Genomic DNA, 22560 nt, shown 5'->3' on the forward strand with positions numbered 1-22560 from the left:
GTGCCTGTAGACCTAACCTGCTATCATGACATAAAGGACAAGAATGTTAGATTTAATCAAGTGATTTCTATCCCTGAAAGCCACTCACTGAAACATGACCCTGAGCAAATAACTGAACCCCTCTAATTTGTATGTTCTTCAACCCCCTAAATTTCTGTATTTATAAATCTCTCCATAGAAGTCAAGTGCTTGAAAATTCATTTCAGATCCAGGACCCATCCCCTACTGTCCTACTTACTCAACCCTGGGGAAAACAGAGCTTAGCATTGTATTCCACCTTGCTATGGGCAGGCCAAACTTTGAAGAAGTGATTATATTCCTAAAGATGAACAGCACTTGTACTCCAAGAAGAAAACTATTATTTATTGAATACCTGTGCATCTGGTACTTTATCAAGAAATTCATATAGCTATATGAACCACCTTCCAGGGCCCACAGAACCAGTTCCCTGGAGTGAGTCTACTATTGAAACAAACATCCTAAATGATTACTAAACACACACAAGTTTGAAAACCAAAGGTCTAAGACCAGTGTTTTTCAAGCTGCAAATGACAATTTATTAGTGGTCTCCATTTTAAGAAGTATAATGGAAGTATCAGAGTAAATTGCATGCAGTAAGTACTGATTTTGCGAAATGGCTGTCAGTTATATATTGTGTATGTATGTACTCGGTCACAATAAACATAAAATTTATTTCTTACTGTGAATCACGAACAAAAGTTCGCAAAGCACTAGCTAGCCAGTACTGACTTAATGCACAATGAGGCAGAACAGAAACAAAAAAAGATAGCAAAGAGACAGAATAGCATATATAACTTAAGCTCCCCAAATATCTAAAGAAATAACAAAATTTAAGACACTTAAAACTCTGACATCTACAGTAATAAGGTGTATTATGGTATAGGTAATTTGGCCAAAAAGCCAATAGCTTTACTTCAGCCAGTAACTGAAACATTCTATCTCCATTTTTTGCTTACTGTAGTAATGACGAGCAAAACACACAAATCACTCAAGCTTCACTATCCCCTTCAGCAGGTAGGGCAAAAGCAAGAAAAACATAATAGCATAAAGAAGGAAAGCAATTTATTTAACTCGCAATCGAATTCCAGTTCTCGGGTAACCAAAAGTAACCATCCGTTACAGCCATCCTATTTCTCTTTGCTTACAACACTTAAAAATGAACGCGGGGCACCGCTATCGAACACAGCTAATCAGTTTCGAAAACTCCAAATATTTATTAAGTCATCCCTTATTTTCCCCCTTTGTTTAAAACCAAATCACGGAATTCACGGGAAACGAGGGCCACAACCGTACCTTCAGATGAAGTGATGGAATTCAAATTGCCAAGCTGTGACAAGCGGGCAGTGGGTCTGCGTATGCCCATTCCAACGCGGGAAAAACAGGGCGGCAGGTGCCGCGAGGGTCCCAAGAATGAGAGCGACGCGCAGCTCGAGCCGATGCTTCCCAGGAGCTGAGCGGCCGGCCGAAAGGGGGGATGTCACTGGGTTTGGGGGCCCAGAAGCCCTGCCTACAGCACAGCGAAAAAGACCGCGATCCCACCTGTACCCCACCCCCCTCACAACACACACAGTTGCTGAAATCCCACCCTACACGCAGGGGGAAAAAAGGGGGTTATCTCAAATACTCCCCCTAAGCCGGACGCACACACGCACAAGCTGAGCCAGGTCGCCGGGTGGGGAGGAGGCGTGGGTACTGCGTGGAGAGCAGCACCCAAACCTGCCAAATCCCGGGGCGACCGAGCCCTCACTACCGCTCCCCCTGCTCCGGATCCGCGAAAGAAGTCGTCCGACCTGGAATTCACGTGAGGGAAAAGAGTAAAGATGAACGAGCTTCCTGACGATCGAGACCAACGGGAAGCCCCACAAACTTACCTCAGCGGAGCCGCCGCGGCCGCTCGCTGACAGAACCGCAAAAGTAAACAGGTGAGCTTCCGAGACGGCGTAGCGACCACAGAGGAAGTGCAGGGCCGGCTTGCGCCGGAAAGAGTCGACTTCTACAGCGAAGATGTTCGCTGAAGTGACGGACCCCGTCCGAGGCTTAGCAGGGGTCGACCTAGTTAACTGAGAAGAGTAGTCTTTGACCCCGACTGGCACGCTCTCTGATTGGTTGATTCTGGCGTTCTTTCAAAGGAGACTTCTATGATTGGCCAGGAGACTCAAGCGGGAAGCCGGAGGGGGTGGGGGCGGGAACAAAATTGTTACTCAGGCAACAGAGAGACGCGCAGCTAACCGCAGGTCTATTTTCGGGAGTCCAGTCAGCCACCTGAAAATTTACACAGGTGAGGAAACCCGAACCTTAGGATGGGAAATGAAGGGGTCCTCAGATGCCCTGGTACTAGAAAAACTAGGGATACCTCGAAATACGACTCCGAGATACCCAAAAAAAGCCAAAAGTTGAAAATAGAACAGACTTGTTCCCTAAGTACGGCTGGCTGCTCTAGACACTAAAAGCAGGATGCAGCTTTCACAAAACTCAGTCTATCAGGATGTGAGAGACGGGTAAGTTTTGCCATAAAGGAGATAGATGCTGATCAATTGTCAGAACCAAATGAACATGTGAAGGCTTCCCAAAGCCTTTCTCTCCACTCTCACACACTCTTAACATTTGTAGCACTGATTTGAGAGTGGAAAACGGTTTCCTTATAGGTAGATCTGGATGCACCAAGCTAGAGCAGCCATTTCACCTGTTTTATATATACAAGTATGATTTATCCTGGATCAGCATGCCTTGGTTGAGATATATTTTTTAGGGGGTATAACGCTGTTCAGACTGAAAAAATTGGCTTGTGCCTCTTGCCTTGTGGGCAATGTCCTGTGTGCGAGAACGTGAATGCTGTGGCCTGAGGGTTCCAACGGACATTGGTCAAATTCCTTGAGGACTGAGCAGCAACCAGACCATACTTAGTGGCCTAAAACGTAGTGTACAAAGACTACTTTTACCTTCCAAACCTGCTACTCACCAAGGGCTGGCTGTGGGGAGCCTGTCGTTAGACCTTACCTGTCAGGTAAGGAACTGTGCCAACAACTTAATCTGAGTCAGGGAGGAAAACAGTTTGACCACACAGGTAGGGGTCATTTCTCCTAAGAGACAAGGATTCAGAACAGAGACTATTTCCTGAAGAAATAGAGAAGACAGGCCTGTTGGAGAGAAAATTTCAAAGTACTGAAGGAAAATTTGCTGTCTAAACTCCTTTTTAGATAGAGGTAGAGTATAAGACAGAAACAGAAATTATTGACAAGTATATCATACCAGTTTGGCTGAAATAAAAAATAATAGAGAAACTATTAAATCAAAAGAGGCTCATTTCTTGACCTTTAGTTTTATGAAAATTTCCAGGTACTTTCAAAAATCATCTTTTATTAATAATATTTCAAATGTGTAACAAAAACTCTGTCCCCATAGTACTTATAATTTGGTACATTTGATGACAGTGAAAGCTAGAGACCTAAAAAAGGAAATCATTCTTGGTATTGTAAAGACAAAATCAAAATGAATTATTTTTTTAATAGGCACAAATCATTGATGTATATAGTTGTCAAGAATGTAAAAACAAAACAATTAGCTAGTATATAATTTAATTCAGACATAGGCAGAGATGATATTTACTTTCGGGTTTTCAGAGGAACTTTAATACAGGAATTGCTAAATAAGGCATTATGATTTAATAGTTCCTCTATTATTTTTTATTTCAGCCAAACTGAAAATGCCATATTTATTTGAGAGTACATGGATTTTGAATACTTTGAAATCATACAACTATAGTTAGCACTTTACATAAGGATATGTGTTTACCTATTAAGCAAGCTCCCAAAGGACACTATTTGGTGATTCTTTATTAACTTTGATTTTTTTATGAAAGTAGAGTTGATATACAGTATTATAGGGGTTTCAGGTGTACAATATAGTTATTTAGCAATTATGTATATTATGACATGCTCACCAAAATAAGTGCAGTTATAATCTGTCACCATTCAAAGGTACTACAATATTATTGACTATATTCCTTATGCTGTACTTTTCATCCCTGTTATTTTATAATTGGAAGGTTGTACCTCTTTATCACCTTCACCTGTTTTGCCCACCTCCCACCACAACCATGGCAATCACCAGTTTATTATCATATTTGTGAGTCTATTTCTGTTTTGCTTATTTATTTTTCTTAGATTCTACATGTAAATGAAATCATATGCTATTTGTCTTTCTCTGACTTATTTCACTTAGCACAATACCTTCTATTTCCATCCGTGTTGTCATGAATGGCAAGAGTTCATTCTTTTTTATGGCTGAGTAATATTCTATTGTGTATATGTACCACCTCTTTTTTATCCATTCATCTATGGATGGACACTTTGGTTGCTTCCATATCTTGGCTATTTTGAATAATGTTGCAATAAATATAGCAGTGCATATATCTTTTTGAGTTAGTGATTATCTTTTCTTCAGGTAAATACCAAGAAGTGGAATTCCTGGGTCATATGGTATTTCTATTTATAATTTTTTGAGAAACCTCCATACTGTTTTCCAGAATGGCTGCACTATTTTATATTCCCACCAATAGTACATGAGGTTTCCCTTTTTTCCATGTCCTTGGCAACACTTATTTCTTGACTGGCCATTCTGACTGGTGTGAGATGATATCTCATTGTGGTTTTGATTTGCATTTCCCTGATCTGATGTTGAGCATCTTTTCATGTGTCTGTTGTCCATCTATGTATGTTCTTTGGAAAAACATCTATTCAGGTCCTCTGCCTCTCTAATAATCAGATTATTTTGGTTTTTTAAAAATATTAAGTTGTATGAATTCTTTACATATTTTGGATGATAGTCCCTTATTGGATATATCATTTGCCAACTATTCTCCCATTCAATAGGTTGCCTTTTCATTTTATTCATGGTTTCCTTCACTGTGCAGAAGCTTTTTGGTTTGATGTAGTCCAAGTTGTTTACTTTTGCTTTTGTTTTGCTTGCCTGGGGACACATAGCCAGAAAAAAGTTGCTAATGCCAATGCTCAAGATTTTCCTGCCTGTTTTCTTTTAGAAATTCTATGGTTTCAGATTTTATATTTAGGTATTCATCAATTTGTCTCAAGTTTATTTTTGTGTATGGTCTAAGGCAGTAGTCCAGTTTCATTCTTTTGCATGTAGTGGTCCAGTTTTCTCAACACCATTTATTAAAGAGATTGTCTTTTCTCCATTGCATATTCTTGCCTGCCTCCTTTGTCATATATTAATTGATGATATAAGTATGGATTTATTTTGGGGCTTTCTTTTTTCTGTTCCATTGATCTATGTGTCTACTTTTGTGCCAGGAACATGCTGTTTTGATTACTATAGCTTTGGAGGATAGCTTGAAATCAATGAGCATGATACCTCCTGTTCTGTTCTTCCTTCTCAAGATTACTTCAGCTATTCGGGATCTTTCCAGGCTATTTGGTGGTTACATACAAATTTTATATTTATTTGCTCTAGTTCTGTGAAAAATGCCACTGGTATTTTGATAGGGATTGATTGCATTGACTATGTAGATTGCTACTCTGATTTTGTTTCCTATATATACAGCTGACCCTTGAACAATATGGGTTTGAGCTGGGCAAATCCACTTATATGCAGATTTTTTTCCATAAATATATTGGAAAATCTGGGGAGATCTGTGACATTTAAAAATATATTTTCTTTTCTCCAGCTTAGTTTATTGTAATACAGTATAAAATACATATAACATACAAAATATGTGTTAATCCATCTTACTATGCTGATAGACAGTGACTTCAATGGAGTGGGTGAGTATTTGATAATATGGGTGAATGTTTAAACCACTGTGTTTTTTAGTGAAACCATCCTAAGATTGTATATCAATGATACTTTAATTAAAAAAAAGAATTGTGGAGGCAGAGCCAAGATGGCGGCGTGAGTAGAGCAGCGGAAATCTCCTCCTAAAACCACATATATCTATGAAAATATAACAAAGACAACTCTTCCTAGAATAAAGACCAGAGGACACAGGACAATATCCAGACCACATCCACACCTGAGAGAACCCAGCGCCTCGCGAAGGGAGTAAGATACAAGCCCCGGCCGGGCGGGAGCCGAGCGCCCCTCCCCCCAGCTCCCGGCGGGAGAAGAATAGGCAGAGCGGGAGGGAGACGGAGTCCAGGACTGCCGAACACCCAGCCCCAACCATCCGGGCCAGAGTGCAGACACAGTGCGTGCGCGGGGGGCCCTGGATACTAGGGAAACAGGGCAGCAAGAACGTGAGCGGGTACCGGAGGCCGGGCGCCGGAGGACACCAGAAAAACGAGCGACCATTTTTTTCTTTTTTTTTTTTTTTTGCTGTTTTGTTTTGGCGAGTGCTTTTTGGAAGTCTTAAAGGGATAGGGACCCCAATACTAGGGAAACAGGGCAGCAAGAACAGTGAGCGGACACCGGAGGCCTGGTGCCGGAGGACACCAGAAAAGCGAGCGACCATTTTTTTTTTTTTTTTTGCTCTTTTGTTTTGGTGAGTGCTTATTGGAAGTCTTAAAGGGATAGGGCCCCCAATACTAGGGAAACAGGGCAGCAAGACCGGTGAGCAGATGCCTGAGGCTGGCGCTGGAGAATAAAGAAAAACAAGCGGCCACTTTTTTTTTTTTTTTAAATTTTTTTTTTTTTTTGTGCTCGTTGTTTTGTTTTCACGGGTGCTTTTTGGAAGTCTTAAAGGGGCAGGGCAGGACACTAAATCGAGAAGTAGGGAATCCGGGGATCTCTGGGCACCCTAACACCTGGGCTGCAGGGAGCAGGGAGGCCCCATACGGGGATAAATAACCTCCCAGCCGCTCCCCTCCAACGCGACTCCACCACATTGGAGCAGCCCCCTGAGCCAGGCCACGCCCACAGCAACAGCGGAGATAAACTCCATAGCAGCCGGGCAGGAAGCAGAAACCCTGTCTGTGCGCAGCTGCCCAGCACAAGCCACTAGAGGTCGCTGTTCTCCCAGGAGAGGAGGGCCACAAACCAACAAGAAGGGAAGTTCTTCCAGCTGTCACTTGTCCCAGCTCTGCAAACTATTCGGATCACCATGAAAAGGCAAAACTACAGGCAGACAAAGATCACAGAGACAACACCAGAGAAGGAGACAGACCTAACCAGTCTTCCTGACAAAGAATTCAAAATAAAAATCATAAACATGCTGACAGAGATGCAGAGAAATACGCAAAAGAAATGGGATGAAGTCCGGAGGGAGATCACAGATGCCAGAAAGGAGATTAAAGAAATGAAACAAACTCTGGAAGGGTTTATAAGCAGAATGGATAGGATGCAAGAGGTCATTGATGGAATTGAAACCAGAGAACAGGAACGCATAGAAGCTGACATAGAGTGAGATAAAAGGATCTCCAGGAATGAAACAATATTAAGAGAACTGTGTGACCAATCCAGAAGGAACAATATCTGCATTATAGGGGTACCAGAAGAAGAAGAGAGAGAAAAAGACATGGAAAGTATCTTACAAGAAATAATTGCTGAAAACTTCCCCAAACTGGGGAAGGAAATAATCGAACAGACCGCGGAAATACACAGAACCCCTAACAGAAAGGATCCAAGGAGGACAACACCAAGACACATAATAATTAAAATGGCAAAGATCAAGGACAAAGAAAGAGTTTTAAAGGCAGCTAGAGAGAAAAAGGTCACCTATAAAGGAAAACCCATGAGGCTAATATCAGACTTCTCGACAGAAACCCTACAGGCCAGAAGAGAATGGCATGATATATTTAATTCAATGAAACAGAAGGGCCTTGAACCAAGGATACTGTACCCAGCACGACTATCATTCAAATATGATGGTGGGATTAAACAATTCCCAGACAAACAAAAGCTGAGGGAATTTGCTTTCCACAAACCACCTCTACAGAACATCTTACAGGGACTGCTCTAGATGGGAGCATTCCTAGAAAGAGCACAGCACAAAACACCCAACATATGAAGAATCGAGGAGGAGGAACAAGAAGGGAGAGAAGAATAAAAACTCCAGACAGTGTATATAACAGCTCAATAAGCGAGCTAAGTTAGGCAGTAAGATACTAAAGAGGCTAACATTGAACCTTTGGTAACCACGAATTTAAAGCCTGCAATGGCAATAAGTACATATCTTTCAATAGTCACCCTAAATGTTAATGGGTTGAATGCATCAATCAAAAGACACAGAGTAACAGAATGGATAAAAAAGCAAGACCCATCTATATGCTGCTTACAAGAAACTCACCTCAAACCCAAAGACATGTACAGACTAAAAGTCAAGGGATGGAAAAACATACTTCAAGCAAACAACAGCGAGAAGAAAGCAGGGGTTGCAGTACTAATATCAGACAAAATAGACTTCAAAACAAAGAAAGTAACAAGAGATAAAGAAGGACACTACATAATGATAAAGGGCTCAGTCAAACAAGAGGATATAACCATTCTAAATATATATGCACCCAACACAGGAGCACCAGCATATGTAAAAACAAATACTAACAGAACTAAAGGGGGAAATAGACTGCAATGCATTCATTCTAGGAGACTACAACACACCACTCACCCCAAAGGATAGATCCACCGGGCAGAAAAAAGTAAGGACACGGAAGCACTGAACAACACAGTAGAGCAGATGGACCTAATAGACATCTATAGAACTCTACATCCAGAAGCAACAGGATACACATTCTTCTCAAGTGCACATGGAACATTCTCCAGAATAGACCACATACTAGGCCACGAAAAGAGCCTCAGTAAATTCCAAAAGATTGAAATCCTACCAACCAACTTTTCAGACCACAAAGGCATAAAACTAGAAATAAACTGTACAAAGAAAGCAAAGAGGCTCACAAACACATGGAGGCTTAACAACACGCTCCTAAATAATCAATGGATCAATGACCAAATCAAAATGGAGATCCAGCAATATATGGAAACAAATGACAACAACAACACTAAGCCCCAACTTCTGTGGGACACAGCAAAAGCAGTCTTAAGAGGAAAGTATATAGCAATCCAAGCATATTTAAAAAAGGAAGAGCAATCCCAAATGAATGGTCTAATGTCACAATTATTGATATTGGAAAAAGAAGAACAGATGAGGCCTAAGGTCAGCAGAAGGAGGGACATAATAAAGATCAGAGAAGAAATAAATAAAATTAAGAAGAATAAAACTACAGCAAAAATCAATGAAACCAAGAGCTGGTTCTTCGAGAAAATAAACAAAATAAATAAGCCTCTAGCCAGACTTATTAAGAAGAAAAGAGAGTCAACACAAATCAACAGTATCAGAAACGAGAAAGGAAAAATCACGACGGACCCCACGGAAATACAAAGAATTATTAGAGAATACTATGAAAACCTATATGCTAACAAGCTGGGAAACCTAGGAGAAATGGACAACTTCCTAGAAAAATACAACCTTCCAAGACTGACCCAGAAAGAAACAGAAAATCTAAACAGACCAATTACCAGCAACGAAATTGAAGCGGTAATCAAAAAACTACCAAAGAACAAAACCCCTGGGCCAGATGGATTTACCTCGGAATTTTATCAGACATACAGGGAAGACATAATACCCATTCTCCTTAAAGTTTTCCAAAAAATAGAGGAGGAGGGGATACTCCCAAACTCATTCTATGAAGCTAACATCACCCTAATACCAAAACCAGGCAAAGACCCCACCAGAAGAGAAAAGTACAGACCAATATCCCTGATGAACATAGATGCAAAAATACTCAACAAAATATTAGCAAACCAAATTCAAAAATACATAAAAAGGATCATACACCATGACCAAGTGGGATTCATCCCAGGGATGCAAGGATGGTACAACATTCGAAAGTCCATCAACATCATCCACCACATCAACAAAAAGAAAGACAAAAACCACATGATCATCTCCACAGATGCTGAAAAAGAATTTGACAAAGTTCAACATCCATTCATGATAAAAACTCTCAGCAAAATGGGAATAGAGGGCAAGTACCTCAACATAATAAAGGCCATTTATGATAAACCCACAGCCAACATTATATTGAACAGCGAGAAGCTGAAAGCATTTCCTCTGAGATCGGGAACTAGACAGGGATGCCCACTCTCTCCACTGTTATTTAACATAGTACTGGAGGTCCTAGCCACGGCAATCAGACAAAATAAAGAAATACAAGGAATCCAGATTGGTAAAGAAGAAGTTAAACTGTCACTATTTGCAGATGACATGATACTGTACATAAAAAACCCTAAAGACTCCACCCCAAAACTACTAGAACTGATATCGGAATACAGCAAAGTTGCAGGATACAAAATCAACACACAGAAATCTGTGGCTTTCCTATATACTAACAATGAACCAACAGAAAGAGAAATCAGGAAAACAACTCCATTCACAATTGCATCAAAAAAAATAAAATACCTAGGAATAAACCTAACCAAAGAAGTGAAAGACTTATACTCTGAAAACTACAAGTCACTCTTAAGAGAAATTAAAGGGGACACTAACAGATGGAAACTCATCCCATGCTCGTGGCTAGGAAGAATTAATATTGTCAAAATGGCCATCCTGCCCAAAGCAATATACAGATTTGATGCAATCCCTATGAAACTACCAGCAACATTCTTAATGAACTGGAACAAATAATTCAAAAATTCATATGGAAACACCAAAGACCCCGAATAGCCAAAGCAATCCTGAGAAAGAAGAACAAAGTAGGGGGGATCTCACTCCCCAACTTCAAGCTCTACTATAAAGCCATAGTAATCAAGACAATTTGGTACTGGCACAAGAGCAGAGCCACAGACCAATGGAACAGACTAGAGAATCCAGACATTAACCCAGACATATATGGTCAATTAATATTTGATAAAGGAGCCATGGACATACAATGGCGAAATGACAGTCTCTTCAACAGATGGTGCTGGCAAAACTGGACAGCTACATGTAGGAGAATGAAACAGGACCATTGTCTAACCCCATATACAAAAGTAAACTCAAAATGGATCAAAGACCTGAATGTAAGTCATGAAACCATTAAACTCTTGGAAGAAAACATAGGCAAAAACCTCTTAGACATAAACATGAGTGACCTCTTCTTGAACATATCTCCCCGGGCAAGGAAAACAACAGCAAAAATGAATAAGTGGGACTATATTAAGCTGAAAAGCTTCTGTACAGCAAAAGACACCATCAATAGAACAAAAAGGTACCCTACAGTATGGGAGAATATATTTGAAAATGACACATCCGATAAAGGCTTGACGTCCAGAATATATAAAGAGCTCACATGCCTCAACAAACAAAAAACAAATAACCCAATTAAAAAATGGGCAGAGGAACTGAACAGACAGTTCTCCAAAAAAGAAATACAGATGGCCAACAGACACATGAAAAGATGCTCCACATCGCTAATTATCAGAGAAATGCAAATTAAAACTACAATGAGGTATCACCTCATACCAGTAAGGATGGCTGCCATCCAAAAGACAGAGAACAACAAATGTTGGCGAGGCTGTGGAGAAAGGGGAACCCTCCTACACTGCTGGTGGGAATGTAAGTTAGTTCAACCATTGTGGGAAGCAGTATGGAGGTACATCAAAATGCTCAAAACAGACCTACCATTTGCCCCAGGAATTGCACTCCTAGGAATTTACCCTAAGAATGCAGCAATCAAGTATGAGAAAGATCAGTGCACCCCTATGTTTATTGCAGCACTATTTACAATAGCCAAGAATTGGAAGCAACCTAAATGTCCATCAATAGATGAATGGATAAAGAAGAGGTGGTACATATACACAATGGAATACTACTCAGCCATAAGAAAAGGGCAAATCCTACCATTGGCAGCAACATGGATGGAGCTGGAGGGTATTATGCTCAGTGAAACAAGGCAAGTGGAGAAAGAGAAATACCAAATGATTTCACTCATCTGTGGAATATAAGAACAAAGGAAAAACTAAAGGAACAAAACAGCAGCGGAATCACAGAACTCAAGAATGGACTAACAGGAACCAAAGGGAAAGGGACTGGGGAGGATGGGTGGGTAGGGAGGGATAAGGGGGGGGAGAAGTAGGGGGGTATTAAGATTATCATGCATGGGGGGGTGGGAGAAAGGGAAGGGCTGTACAACACAGGGAAGGCAAGTAGTGATTCTACAACATTTTGCTATGCTGATGGACAGTGACTGTAAAGGGGTTTATAGGGGGTACCTGGTATAGGGGAGAGCCTAGTAAGCATGATATTCATCATGTAAGTGTAGATTAGTGATACCAAAAAAAAAAAAGGCGGTTCCTGTGTGCTAACCTCCAATGAGTTCTACATAAGGGTATAAAGGGCATAAAAGTGTAGGCAAAGGGTCTGTTTGTGTTTATACAGAGAATCAAAGCCTAATTGGGCTACCCCGAAAATGAACTAAGGTACAATATGAAAGAGAACTTCCAACATCAGCACTCTCTGGAAGACTCATGGCAGAAGATGATCATCAAAAAACCCCAACAAAGATCCACGCACTGCTACAGCTGTAGATGCACTCATCCCACCAGCTCCTGGACTTGCCGTGGGAATGAAGAAGGAGGTATCTAAGCTGGCCTGTGCATACAGTAAAACAAGAAATTTGACTGGATCTATACTGTTGGAACTCAATCAAGAATGAGGAGAAGTGCAAATTGTAGCGCTCCAAAATCTTACAACTACAGACTATTTACTGTTAAAAGAACATAAGGGATGTGAACATTCCCCAGGAATGGGTTGTTTTAATTTGTCTGATTTCTCTCAGACTGTTCAAGTTCAGTTGGACAATATCCCCCATATCATAGATAAGTTTTCACAAATGCCTAAGGTGCCTAACTGGTTTTCTTGGTTTCACTGGAGATGGCTGGTAATTACAGATATGCTTTGGTTATGTAACTATACTCCTATTATGTTAATGTGTGTGCACAATTTAAGTAGTAGCTTAAAACCTATACATGCTGAAGTTACTCTACAAGAAGATATGTCAACGAAATAATCAATCTTCCCATGTTTTCTTCCGCCTGCTACTTCTATAGCTTTTCTTCTTCCTTCCTAATTACAACCCTTAAATAGAATTCATGCCTCATATCAAATTTACCGAGTATCATAATTCTTCCAAGTGGTAAAGATACCTCAAGACAAATGCTGGGCATAGAAGCTACAGGGCATAAATCTGCAAAGAAGTAAAAAGCTAACCATTTCAAACAATAAGGCTTCTCTCTCACTTACCAACTTTACATTTCCCTCTATGGCCCCGGAAGATGACTGGTTAGCCAGAGACGGGTAAGATTCCTCAAGGGAGGAACAACCTTAGACAGGCACAGTCACAGGGGGGCCATCAGGTGAGAAATTGGGGATCAACAGAGGTGAGGCTTAGAACCTCACACCCCCTGTTCTGAGAGAAATCTTCTGCATCCGTGGATGTTTTATTGCCCTTGTCTAGCTTGGATTAACACATAGTCTACAGGCACACGCCTGAGCATCTACATTTGCTCTCTTACAACTCTAAACTATGTTTTCTACCTTTATCTTGTATCTACCTACCACTTCAGCATTTTATTAAAAATAATAATAATAAAGAGAGAAATGTGGTATCCACATATAAATCAAGTATAAAAATCAAATGAGTATTCATATTTGAACTGACTGTTTATAGTTCATAATGCATGAGCAAAACCGAAAGTTTCTGTGATGACTGCCCTTGTACTGTTCAGCATGTAACTTATTCACTATGTGAGAATTTGTTCTCCATGTAAGAACTTGTTTGTTATGCCTCAGAAGATTGGAGACTGACGAAAATTAGGCTTGGGGTGGATTAATGATTGTGCATTGAGCATTGACTCCCCTATACAGAATTTTATTGTTGTTAACAACCATTTGATCAATAAATATGAGAGATGCCCTCACAAACAAACAAACAAACAAAAAAAGTACACACTTCCAATTGTAAAATAAATAAGTAACCGGGATGTAATGTATAGCATAAGGAATATAGTCAAAATATTGTAACAACTTGGTATAACAATAGCTGGTACCTAGAATTATCATGTATATAAATGTTGAATCACTATGTTGTACACCTGAAACTAAGTAATGTAATACTGTGTGTCAACTACCCTTCAATAAAAAAATAATTATCTACAAAAAAAAAAAAAAAAGAATGCAGTGAGATTCCATATGAGTGATACAGTGACTTAAACAAGCTGACCTTGTTAAGCTGCCACTTCTCCTTCCTCTAGTTATCTTCTTAATTACAGTAACGGATTTTCTGAAACACAATAGTTTCTAAGTAGAGTCTCTAAGCTTCAACAGGGATTATTTTAAGGAACACCCAAGGAGGCTAAAAGTAAACATAATGCCAGTTGTTAGAGAATATAGTCAATGATTCTGTAACATTTTTCTTAACTGCACTAGAGGGGGGTGAGGATTTATTAATATGGGTAACTGTTGAACCACTATGTTGTACATTTTAAACCAATGTAAGATTGTATGTCAATGGTATTTCAATTAAAAAAAATTATGTTAGTTGAAACTATGCTAGAAACCTAAGGCAAAAAAAAAAAAAAAGAATTGTGTAAAATTTTAGGTAAAATATTAACAAGTTATATGCCCTAAATTTTTTCTTTCACAAATCATGTAGCAGGAAAAGTAAGCAAAGTAGGCTAATTATTTTTTAAAGAATAAAAGGCCAAAATAGCTCAGTCCCCCCCCCCAAAAAAATATTACAATCAACTGTTTTTTATCAGTGAGGCTTCCAGTCTACAGTAGGGTGTTAGTAATTAAATTTGGGGGGAATCAAATGTTACAGATTTTCAACTGTGTGTGGTGGGGGTAGGGCTTGGTGCCCCTATTGACACTAAGAATAGAAGCAAATGAAATATAGAAAGCATGACCCCAGCCCTCACAGAGTCTGACTTAATCTTAGGTTACTGATAATGCTTCAGTGTCATGGGTCTCAAGCTACCCTGGTTGAGTATGCTTAGTTCCTAACTGGCTCTAGTATTTTGGTAATGAGGTGGTTCTATAGTGTCTGTCTCTTTAGCTCACTGTGGCTAGTACCAAGAGAGATCTCCCCAATCACACCTATATCTATGAATGCCCTAAGAGCTCAGGTTGATGTGGGAAAATCAAAGTCTCTGCCAGAGAGTGAAAAAAATCAAAGACCTAGAAAATTTATTTTCTAAATAACCAAATCTCAAATAAAAGATTTAGCTATATCTTTTGTTTTTAACAAAACTCTACTTAAATTTTACTTAAATTTATTCTTGGCCTATTTAAGTGGCAATGCCAGATTCAAACATGGGCAAAGTGGCTCCAGAATGGCTTTTACTTTTTTATCACTACATTATGCCACCTGATTAGTATAGGCAAGAGGAAGAATGCATTGCAAGGTACAAAGGCAGGAGAGATTATAGGGTATGTTTAACAAGTAGTTCAGTTTTTTACAGAATGCAGATCACATGTAGGAGAATAAAAGGAGAGAAAGGCAGAAAATTAGATTGGAGTTATATCCTGAAGGACCTTGATTGCTAGGCTGAAGATGAACTTAATGTGTATCTAATTTACAAATAAAAAATAGCCCTAAAATAAATAACACTGCATAGTTCATAAAAAGCATCTTGTTTTAGTTTTTCCACTGTGATCTATTTGTGTCAAATGAAGTTAGTATGTTTTTAAGAAAGTATAATAAATTATTCTTAATCTGTTAGACTTCTAAAAAAGTTAGTAGAATCTTGCTCTCCATTGAATTTAGAATATTTTTCCCAAAATATCACATAATTGTTTTTCTCTTTTGAAATTTTGAATTATTTAGTTAATCTATTTGCAAAGTATTGGTGATTCTTTTTTGTCTCAAAATGCAGTATCAACAATGATTTATTATTTTGTGTTTGCAGATTATTATTACAGTTGATATGGTAATATGTATTTTCATCAAAGTGCCAATTTTATTATGATATTTTGACTCCAATCTAGCTAAGTATGAATTTATGCCATTTTATGCCAGCATAATTTGGTAGTTAAGAAATCCAATTCCTAATATGCTTCAGATATATGAAGTGAGACTATAAATTATTTTGAATGATTTGTTTAACAAATATACTCAAATATATACATCCCAACGAGTGGCATGCCCCTCAAAGCTGTCACTTTGGGAGGCTCTCCACTTATTCTAATGCTGTTATTCAAATTACTTTTGAAACTACTCTTGTAGAATTTCCTTGAGGTCTACAGCACCTTCTTTTGAATATCCTCAAAGTAGCAAATCTTCATATTTTGAAAGTAAATGTGATTTCTAGATATCTAGAAATCACTTGGAGACAAATCTGATGTATAATCAAATTGAGTGATACCATAATGATACCTATTTTCTTGGTAATACATATGAAGGCAATTCCAAAATATTTTGAGCATTGATAGCATAATTTACATCAGTGTATAACCTTCCAAGGTGAGTACTTTGAAATACAACATTTGTATGAATTTAATCATGCTTCATTCAGTATTTATCAACTGCTGATACATGCCAGCTCCAGTTATTAAGATGCTCAGCTTACAGGTATAGCTTCCCACTGGCCACAATGCCCTGCCTCTCACCAAATGAGAGAAGCTTCCCAGCTGGTGGGGATTTCAAATTAATCTGCTTTCCCTAATTCCAGTATCCAGTGTACCCACAGCACCACAGCCTTCCTTCTCACACTTCACTGTGGCTGCCCAGGTGGCAAGATAGCATCTGATGCAGTGCCTGGTCCGTTTTCCCTTCTCCAGCTATGACGTTGAGCCCTGCCCTGTTCTAAACCTTCATCTACCTGCCAACTCCCTCACAATCCTTAAGAGCCACACCCTGCCTCCTATAACCTCAGCTACAGACCTGAGTCCTACTTCACCCAAAATAGCCTTCACTGTAAAAACAACTATTCAACCTTTCTGGTCTGAAACAATGCTCATATCTCAAAACTCCTGCTGTCATGGCCCTGCCAAGCACATGAGAATGCATGAACAGCAATTCCTATTGCTACCCCAAACACTTATATGGGCCTTCTGAATCCCCTTCTTTTGGGTTAGCTCTACTGGTTCCACTTCATTCCCATCTCACCAGCCCACCACTGAGCTCTCACAAGCCTCATCATCAAGTACCTGTGGGAGCTGGCACTATGTGCCAAATAATAACATTTTTATATAGCTTTCATATTTTAGCAAGTTCTTTCACCTATGTTGAATAATATGGCCATCACAACAATTTTGTAAGGTAGGTAATATTGGAATAATTAAACAATCTCTGCTATATTTGTCTTTTTAAAGTATCATTGTACAGTCTCAACTCAAAATACTATTTACATCATTGCACCTGATATGTGGACCCATTTTCCCCTTTTGTTGTCCAAGGCAGAAAATGTTTCAATAAACTTTTTGCTTTTAATGTTAAGTAAATATTTAATGAACCCATCATCAACTGGGATTTTTAAAATATAAACAGGTGCCTCTTTGTTTAATTTAATGTGCCAATTCTTCATTTCTATAGCAGATTAGCAGGCCATATTGTGAGAGAAGATTGTTTTTTCAGCTCTTATTTCACCTTTTTCAATTTAATGAGTTTCCAGTGTAATGAGTTTTATCATTGCCTTATTTGACATTATTATTCGAAGTATTATTCATGCCCAGCAAAATTAAACTTTTAAAGGACCAATAATAGCTAATATATGTTGAGTGCTTATTATGTGCCAAGCACTGTTCTAAGTTCTTTTACATGTTTTAAGCTACTTAATCCTTCTAACAACCCCTTGAGGTAGCACTATTATTATTTCCATTTTATAGATAAGTAAAATGATATATAGAGAACTTAAATGATGTGCCCAAAGTCACAGATTTCAGAAGTAAATGATAGATACATATCTAGGGAGTTGACCCCAGAGCCCTTACTCTTAGTCATTATGATATACTGACTCTGTGTTAAATGTACATGGCAATTTAACATTTGTTTCATATCCTTGACATCTCTGATAAGCATTCAGATCAGTTTTACATTTAAAAAAGAAAATCAAAATAATAGTAAAATGTAATAAAACAGAAGGTTTGTAAAACACCATTTGCATACAGATTGATTTTGACAGGTGATTGTACACGCACACATTTGAGAATCCCTTTGTATTACTATTCTAGGCACAATGCAAAAATTTTAGTGGATCATTTAATCAAAGCACTAAAGAAATATTTCCTGTGAGGTAATTAAAAAAAATAATGTTTAAAAAACATCGGCAGAAGTATAGAAAAGATTCCTGTTGCATTTATGCCCAAATCACTAACAATAGACCTAATTCTACAGTCTTTATTCAGGTTATTCATTAAAGTCTGACACTTCTAAAACTCTTAAAGATCCTGAATTCCTACTCCAAATATAACTGTAGAGATCATTTAAAAAAGTGATGTCTGGTTGGGAAGATTATTGGTAGTTGTAATTTTCTTATTTATACTTTTAATGCAGTATTTCCTAAAATTTCCACAATAGACATATATAGTATCACTATTATAATCAAAAGCAATTTTGTGTAAACTTTCACTAGTCAATGACCAACCCATTAGAGTTCTCACATTGTAATATAATGCTAAGCATCATCAAGAGTTGATAAAGAATTTAAGTAAAACAGAAGGTACAGGCCTGCCTGAGGCAACCGTGTGAAATGAGTTAAGTTCCTGGAGACATACCCCTCAACAAACATCCTTTTGAGTTCACTAGGAATATATAGATAGCCTAAAGAGTATACCTGAGGCAGATAAAGAGGTAGTCTACAAAAGTACATTTCCAAATAACAATGTACATTCTATGTGAAACTGACATACACTTTCTCTAGAGACAGAGCTTAAGAATCTGTATTTTTAACTAACTTCCCAAATGATTCTGAAGCATGCTGTAACCTGAGAATCACTATAGTAGGTGCTTAATAAATGCTTGTTAGAGTAGGCATAAAGTTTTAGTAAAGCAAGCTGAATACTTGAGTTTACTTACTGCCCCAGGTCTGTGAGTCAGTGAAATACGTATATCTGAAGGAATTTACAAGCATTTTCAAGGAAGAATAAGAAATAACGGAGTGACCCAGTGAAAGAATGGAGATATGGCAATTGAAAAAAAATCTTCATGTCTTAAATAAAATAGAAGTCTAAAATACCTCTTTCTGATTATCTTCTTCCTCAGAATATGGAATCTGAAAACATGGAATCTGAAAATACAAGATCTGAACATATGGGGACTGAAATGACTTCTTCTGCTGAAGTTCTGCAAGCCCTGTCTAACCTGCTTTATCCCAAAGAAGAAGACGATTTTGAGTATGGACAGGTGGTAGTGTATTTACAGATGAATTAGTTCTGTTCATACTAAGTTGTGAAATTGTGTTTGAACAACTCGTTCCAACCTTGCTGTGGGAGCAGGGCTGTGTCATCTGATACATTCACAGGAGGTTGCCAAGCTGATTATGCATGAGAGTATAACCTCTAGTACATTTCTAGCAAACATAATTACATTTTTTCTAAACTACCTGAACACTGAACAGGAAAATAGTTCTGTAACTATGGTAGCAATAACCATATTTCAAAATGTTTGTCATTTATATTTATGGTCAAAGAATGCTTGACAACCATTGCATCGAGTGGTAGCTAGGATTTTTAAGCCTAGACAGTATTTCTATAAAACGATTTCAATTAGACAGTATTAATTAGGCCCCCAAAATCCAGTTCCCTTAATTTTTTTTTTTGGTCTACACAGGAAAGTGGAAAAGGAAATATTATGAGCCAAATAATGTGACAAACTAGCTTTAGCCTGCTATAACTGGCTTCCGGGTACATGCTCAGATAGAGCTATGGAATCTAACTAGTTGACTAGCATTTGCAGTCAGTACAGGTAACCCCAAGGAGGCTTGCAGTAGCAATATGGGCTTTTTGGTTAAGAGAGTTCTGTGAACTGACCTTCGGCCACCCCGCAGCCACTGCCTGTATTCTCAGAATAATCAAAATACTTTTATGTAACCCCCTGCTCTCCATTCTCCTACTCCTTAGATATCAGTGAACCTTGGTTATCAGACTGCCTGTGTGGAGGCAAAGAAAATTTGGGGTAGAAATCTCATACTATAACAGAATATGTCAATTTACTTTAAATTATTTTAAATGAAGTTTTTTGTTGTTATGACCAGTTTACCATGAACATACCTGTCAATTTCTTCCTCCCAAATTTTTTTTGCCATAGTATGGATAAACAAGTATAATATGAATAGGCAGCAAATTCAGTGGCTCAGATCAGCACTGGATTGAGCTTCCACCCTCTAGAAAGAGCTGAGGTAAAGCAGGGCAGAATCAAATAAAACATGCAATGGAAATAAAATTTGTATAGAAAGGAAACTAAGTCAGGATCAGGAGCCAAGATAAGGAACAAAGAACTTTGGTCAGGGAAAAGTCTTAGTAGAGAACAAACAAAGAAAGCCAAGTCAGGACATTAATAACAGCATTGAATATATTCAGCAAACAGGACACAAGAGAAAAAGTTAGGAGCTATGTATTAATGAAGTTGAGAAGGCAAGCTCATTTTTGCTACCTTAGCTGAAATTGATTGATACGTCCCAGGAAAGGTAGGGTTATGCTGTATAGAAAAACCATATTAAGTATTTGAGCAACAGTGATTTTGAATAAACCAAAGTGGAACTTGTAACTGGAACAGATTCAGAGATAAGAAATTACCCTGGTTACAAAGCCCATTCCCTTTGGTGTTTATGTATGGAGGTGTTTATTTGCATTTAGAGGTGTTTCTAGGTGAAAGATGAGTGCTTAGGAGAATAGGATCATTTTACCAAATTGTACAATTTATAGAGGAAAATTACTATAATAGTGTATGATTCTGTATATCAGTATTATGCAGTTTTGAGATAATCGGTCATTCAAACACTGCAGAAACAGATATCATTAGAGGATATAGAATTGGAGTATCAGAACTATGGGAGAAAAATTAATGTTTCTAATGAGCTATTAAGTTTTCCAGGAGAGGAATGACTTCATTTTTTAACGTGTATTAATCTTGGGAACTGCAGAATGAGTACAAGAATGATGTGTTTTTAAAAATACACTCTCTGAAAACAGCATTAGAGCAATAGCATACACTATTGGTTTATTTACAGTATCCCCACCAGTAATTGTTAAGAATCTAGGCAACTGAGAAGAGAGGGCCCGTTGTTTTTTAAACTCACAGGGGGATCTTAAGACACTCTTCACTGATATTGTAGTAAGGATGTTCTAGCTCTCTTACATATTGCAAAGGGTGTGAATTGCAATGATAAATTGTTCAGATAATTGGTTGTGGATTCATGGTAAAGGCTGGAATGATATTCCTATTGAAAACAATTGCCAGATGGTTTTTAATGTTTTTATTATCCTGAACCATCTTTTCACTTGAAACTTTTATTTTTAATCAGTTATTTTCATTAAGTTAATAAACTGAAACTCCTCCACTGTTCTGATATACTAACCCAATTATCACTGTCCACAGACAGCACACCAATTTTTGTCCAGAATGTTTACATTTTTATTTCTATGGATTTTAATTTTCCATGGAAGGAGGCACTCAACAAAACAAGAGGCTCTCATGTCCCAAGAAATGCTTTATCCTGATTGACTATTAGTATTCTGGTGATTAATAACTTAAGAAAAGCACTACAAGTTCATGTGACCTTAGTGATTAAAAAGAAAAAAAGGTACAGAATATTATCTTGGGATTTTCACACCAAAATGCCTGTAACACCTTAACTAGATACCGAGCACTTTTGAAGCACCTTTAGGAAAGGAATAGTTAGTTAACCATCTCAGAAATCTCAGTTGAGATGTTATAGATTAATTGCTGATTTATAGCTGTTGGAATAGTTTAGCATAATAAAGACACAAGTGAGCTTTTCCACCAGCTTTCAAGGACAGACACTATTCCTCTTGCCTAAACAGGACATTATAACTTTTATACATGTCTAAAGTCTTGGGAGGTAGGGGCAGGGACCTGAGAAAGGAGAGCTAGAGGTGTTGTTTGACAAGATCCAACAAGGTAACAATTTTTTGACTGCCAGCAATGGAGTGAATTGGAGCTGCAGAGTCTGACAGCAAGAATAATTAGTAAAAAATTGGGATTTTCTTGAAGTATCAAAGAACCCCTGAGAGGAACCAATGAGGTTGCCACTATACTGATGGTGTAATATGTGTAATTCTTAGTTGGAAAAGGGAAAACTCTTCCTGTAGTGGTGAGTTAGGGGCAATCCTGTGCAGAAGATGGCAAAATAAATTTGAACTTGTATGAAAACTAAAGTCATTCAGCATGTATATGACACTGTTAATTTGGAGTTGCTGTTTAAATCTGCTAGTTCAGTGTCGTAAGGTGGTAGGATGAGGAAGTGACTCACACTCAGTGGAAAGAAGGAAAAGCTGTTACCAGGACTTTTGAATGAGCTACTTGATGTCTAAATACTTAGATTTTATTTAGTGGTTTGTATTTACTTCTATAAAACTTACCTATACTTTCCCAA

The 22560-nt window shown here is 38.2% G+C and overlaps 2 protein-coding genes across 4 annotated transcripts in view; one reads left to right on the forward strand and one right to left on the reverse strand.

Moving 5' to 3' along the window:
* Window positions 1-2091, reverse strand: part of NUP62CL (nucleoporin 62 C-terminal like) — a 77720-nt gene extending 75629 nt beyond the window's left edge. For both annotated transcript variants that reach the window (XM_036925008.2, XM_036925006.2), the window contains exon 1: window positions 1893-2091. The gene's annotated coding sequence lies outside the window, so the exon portion shown is untranslated. The remainder of the gene's footprint in view (window positions 1-1892) is intronic.
* The window catches only part of DNAAF6 (dynein axonemal assembly factor 6), a 53509-nt gene continuing 32788 nt past the window's right edge, over window positions 1840-22560 (forward strand). Inside the window, exons 1-2 of one of the 2 annotated variants that reach the window (XM_057495501.1) lie at window positions 1840-1943; window positions 19209-19349. In XM_057495501.1, coding sequence (XP_057351484.1) covers window positions 19212-19349 — 138 coding nt within the window. In that variant the 5' untranslated portion in view covers window positions 1840-1943; window positions 19209-19211. Of the gene's footprint in view, window positions 1944-2230; window positions 2300-19208; window positions 19350-22560 lie in introns of those variants that run through there. The other variant, XM_036924933.2, reaches the window with a different exon arrangement.

Source organism: Manis pentadactyla, chromosome X (genome assembly GCF_030020395.1).
Source record: "Manis pentadactyla isolate mManPen7 chromosome X, mManPen7.hap1, whole genome shotgun sequence".
Lineage (NCBI taxonomy): Eukaryota > Metazoa > Chordata > Mammalia > Pholidota > Manidae > Manis > Manis pentadactyla.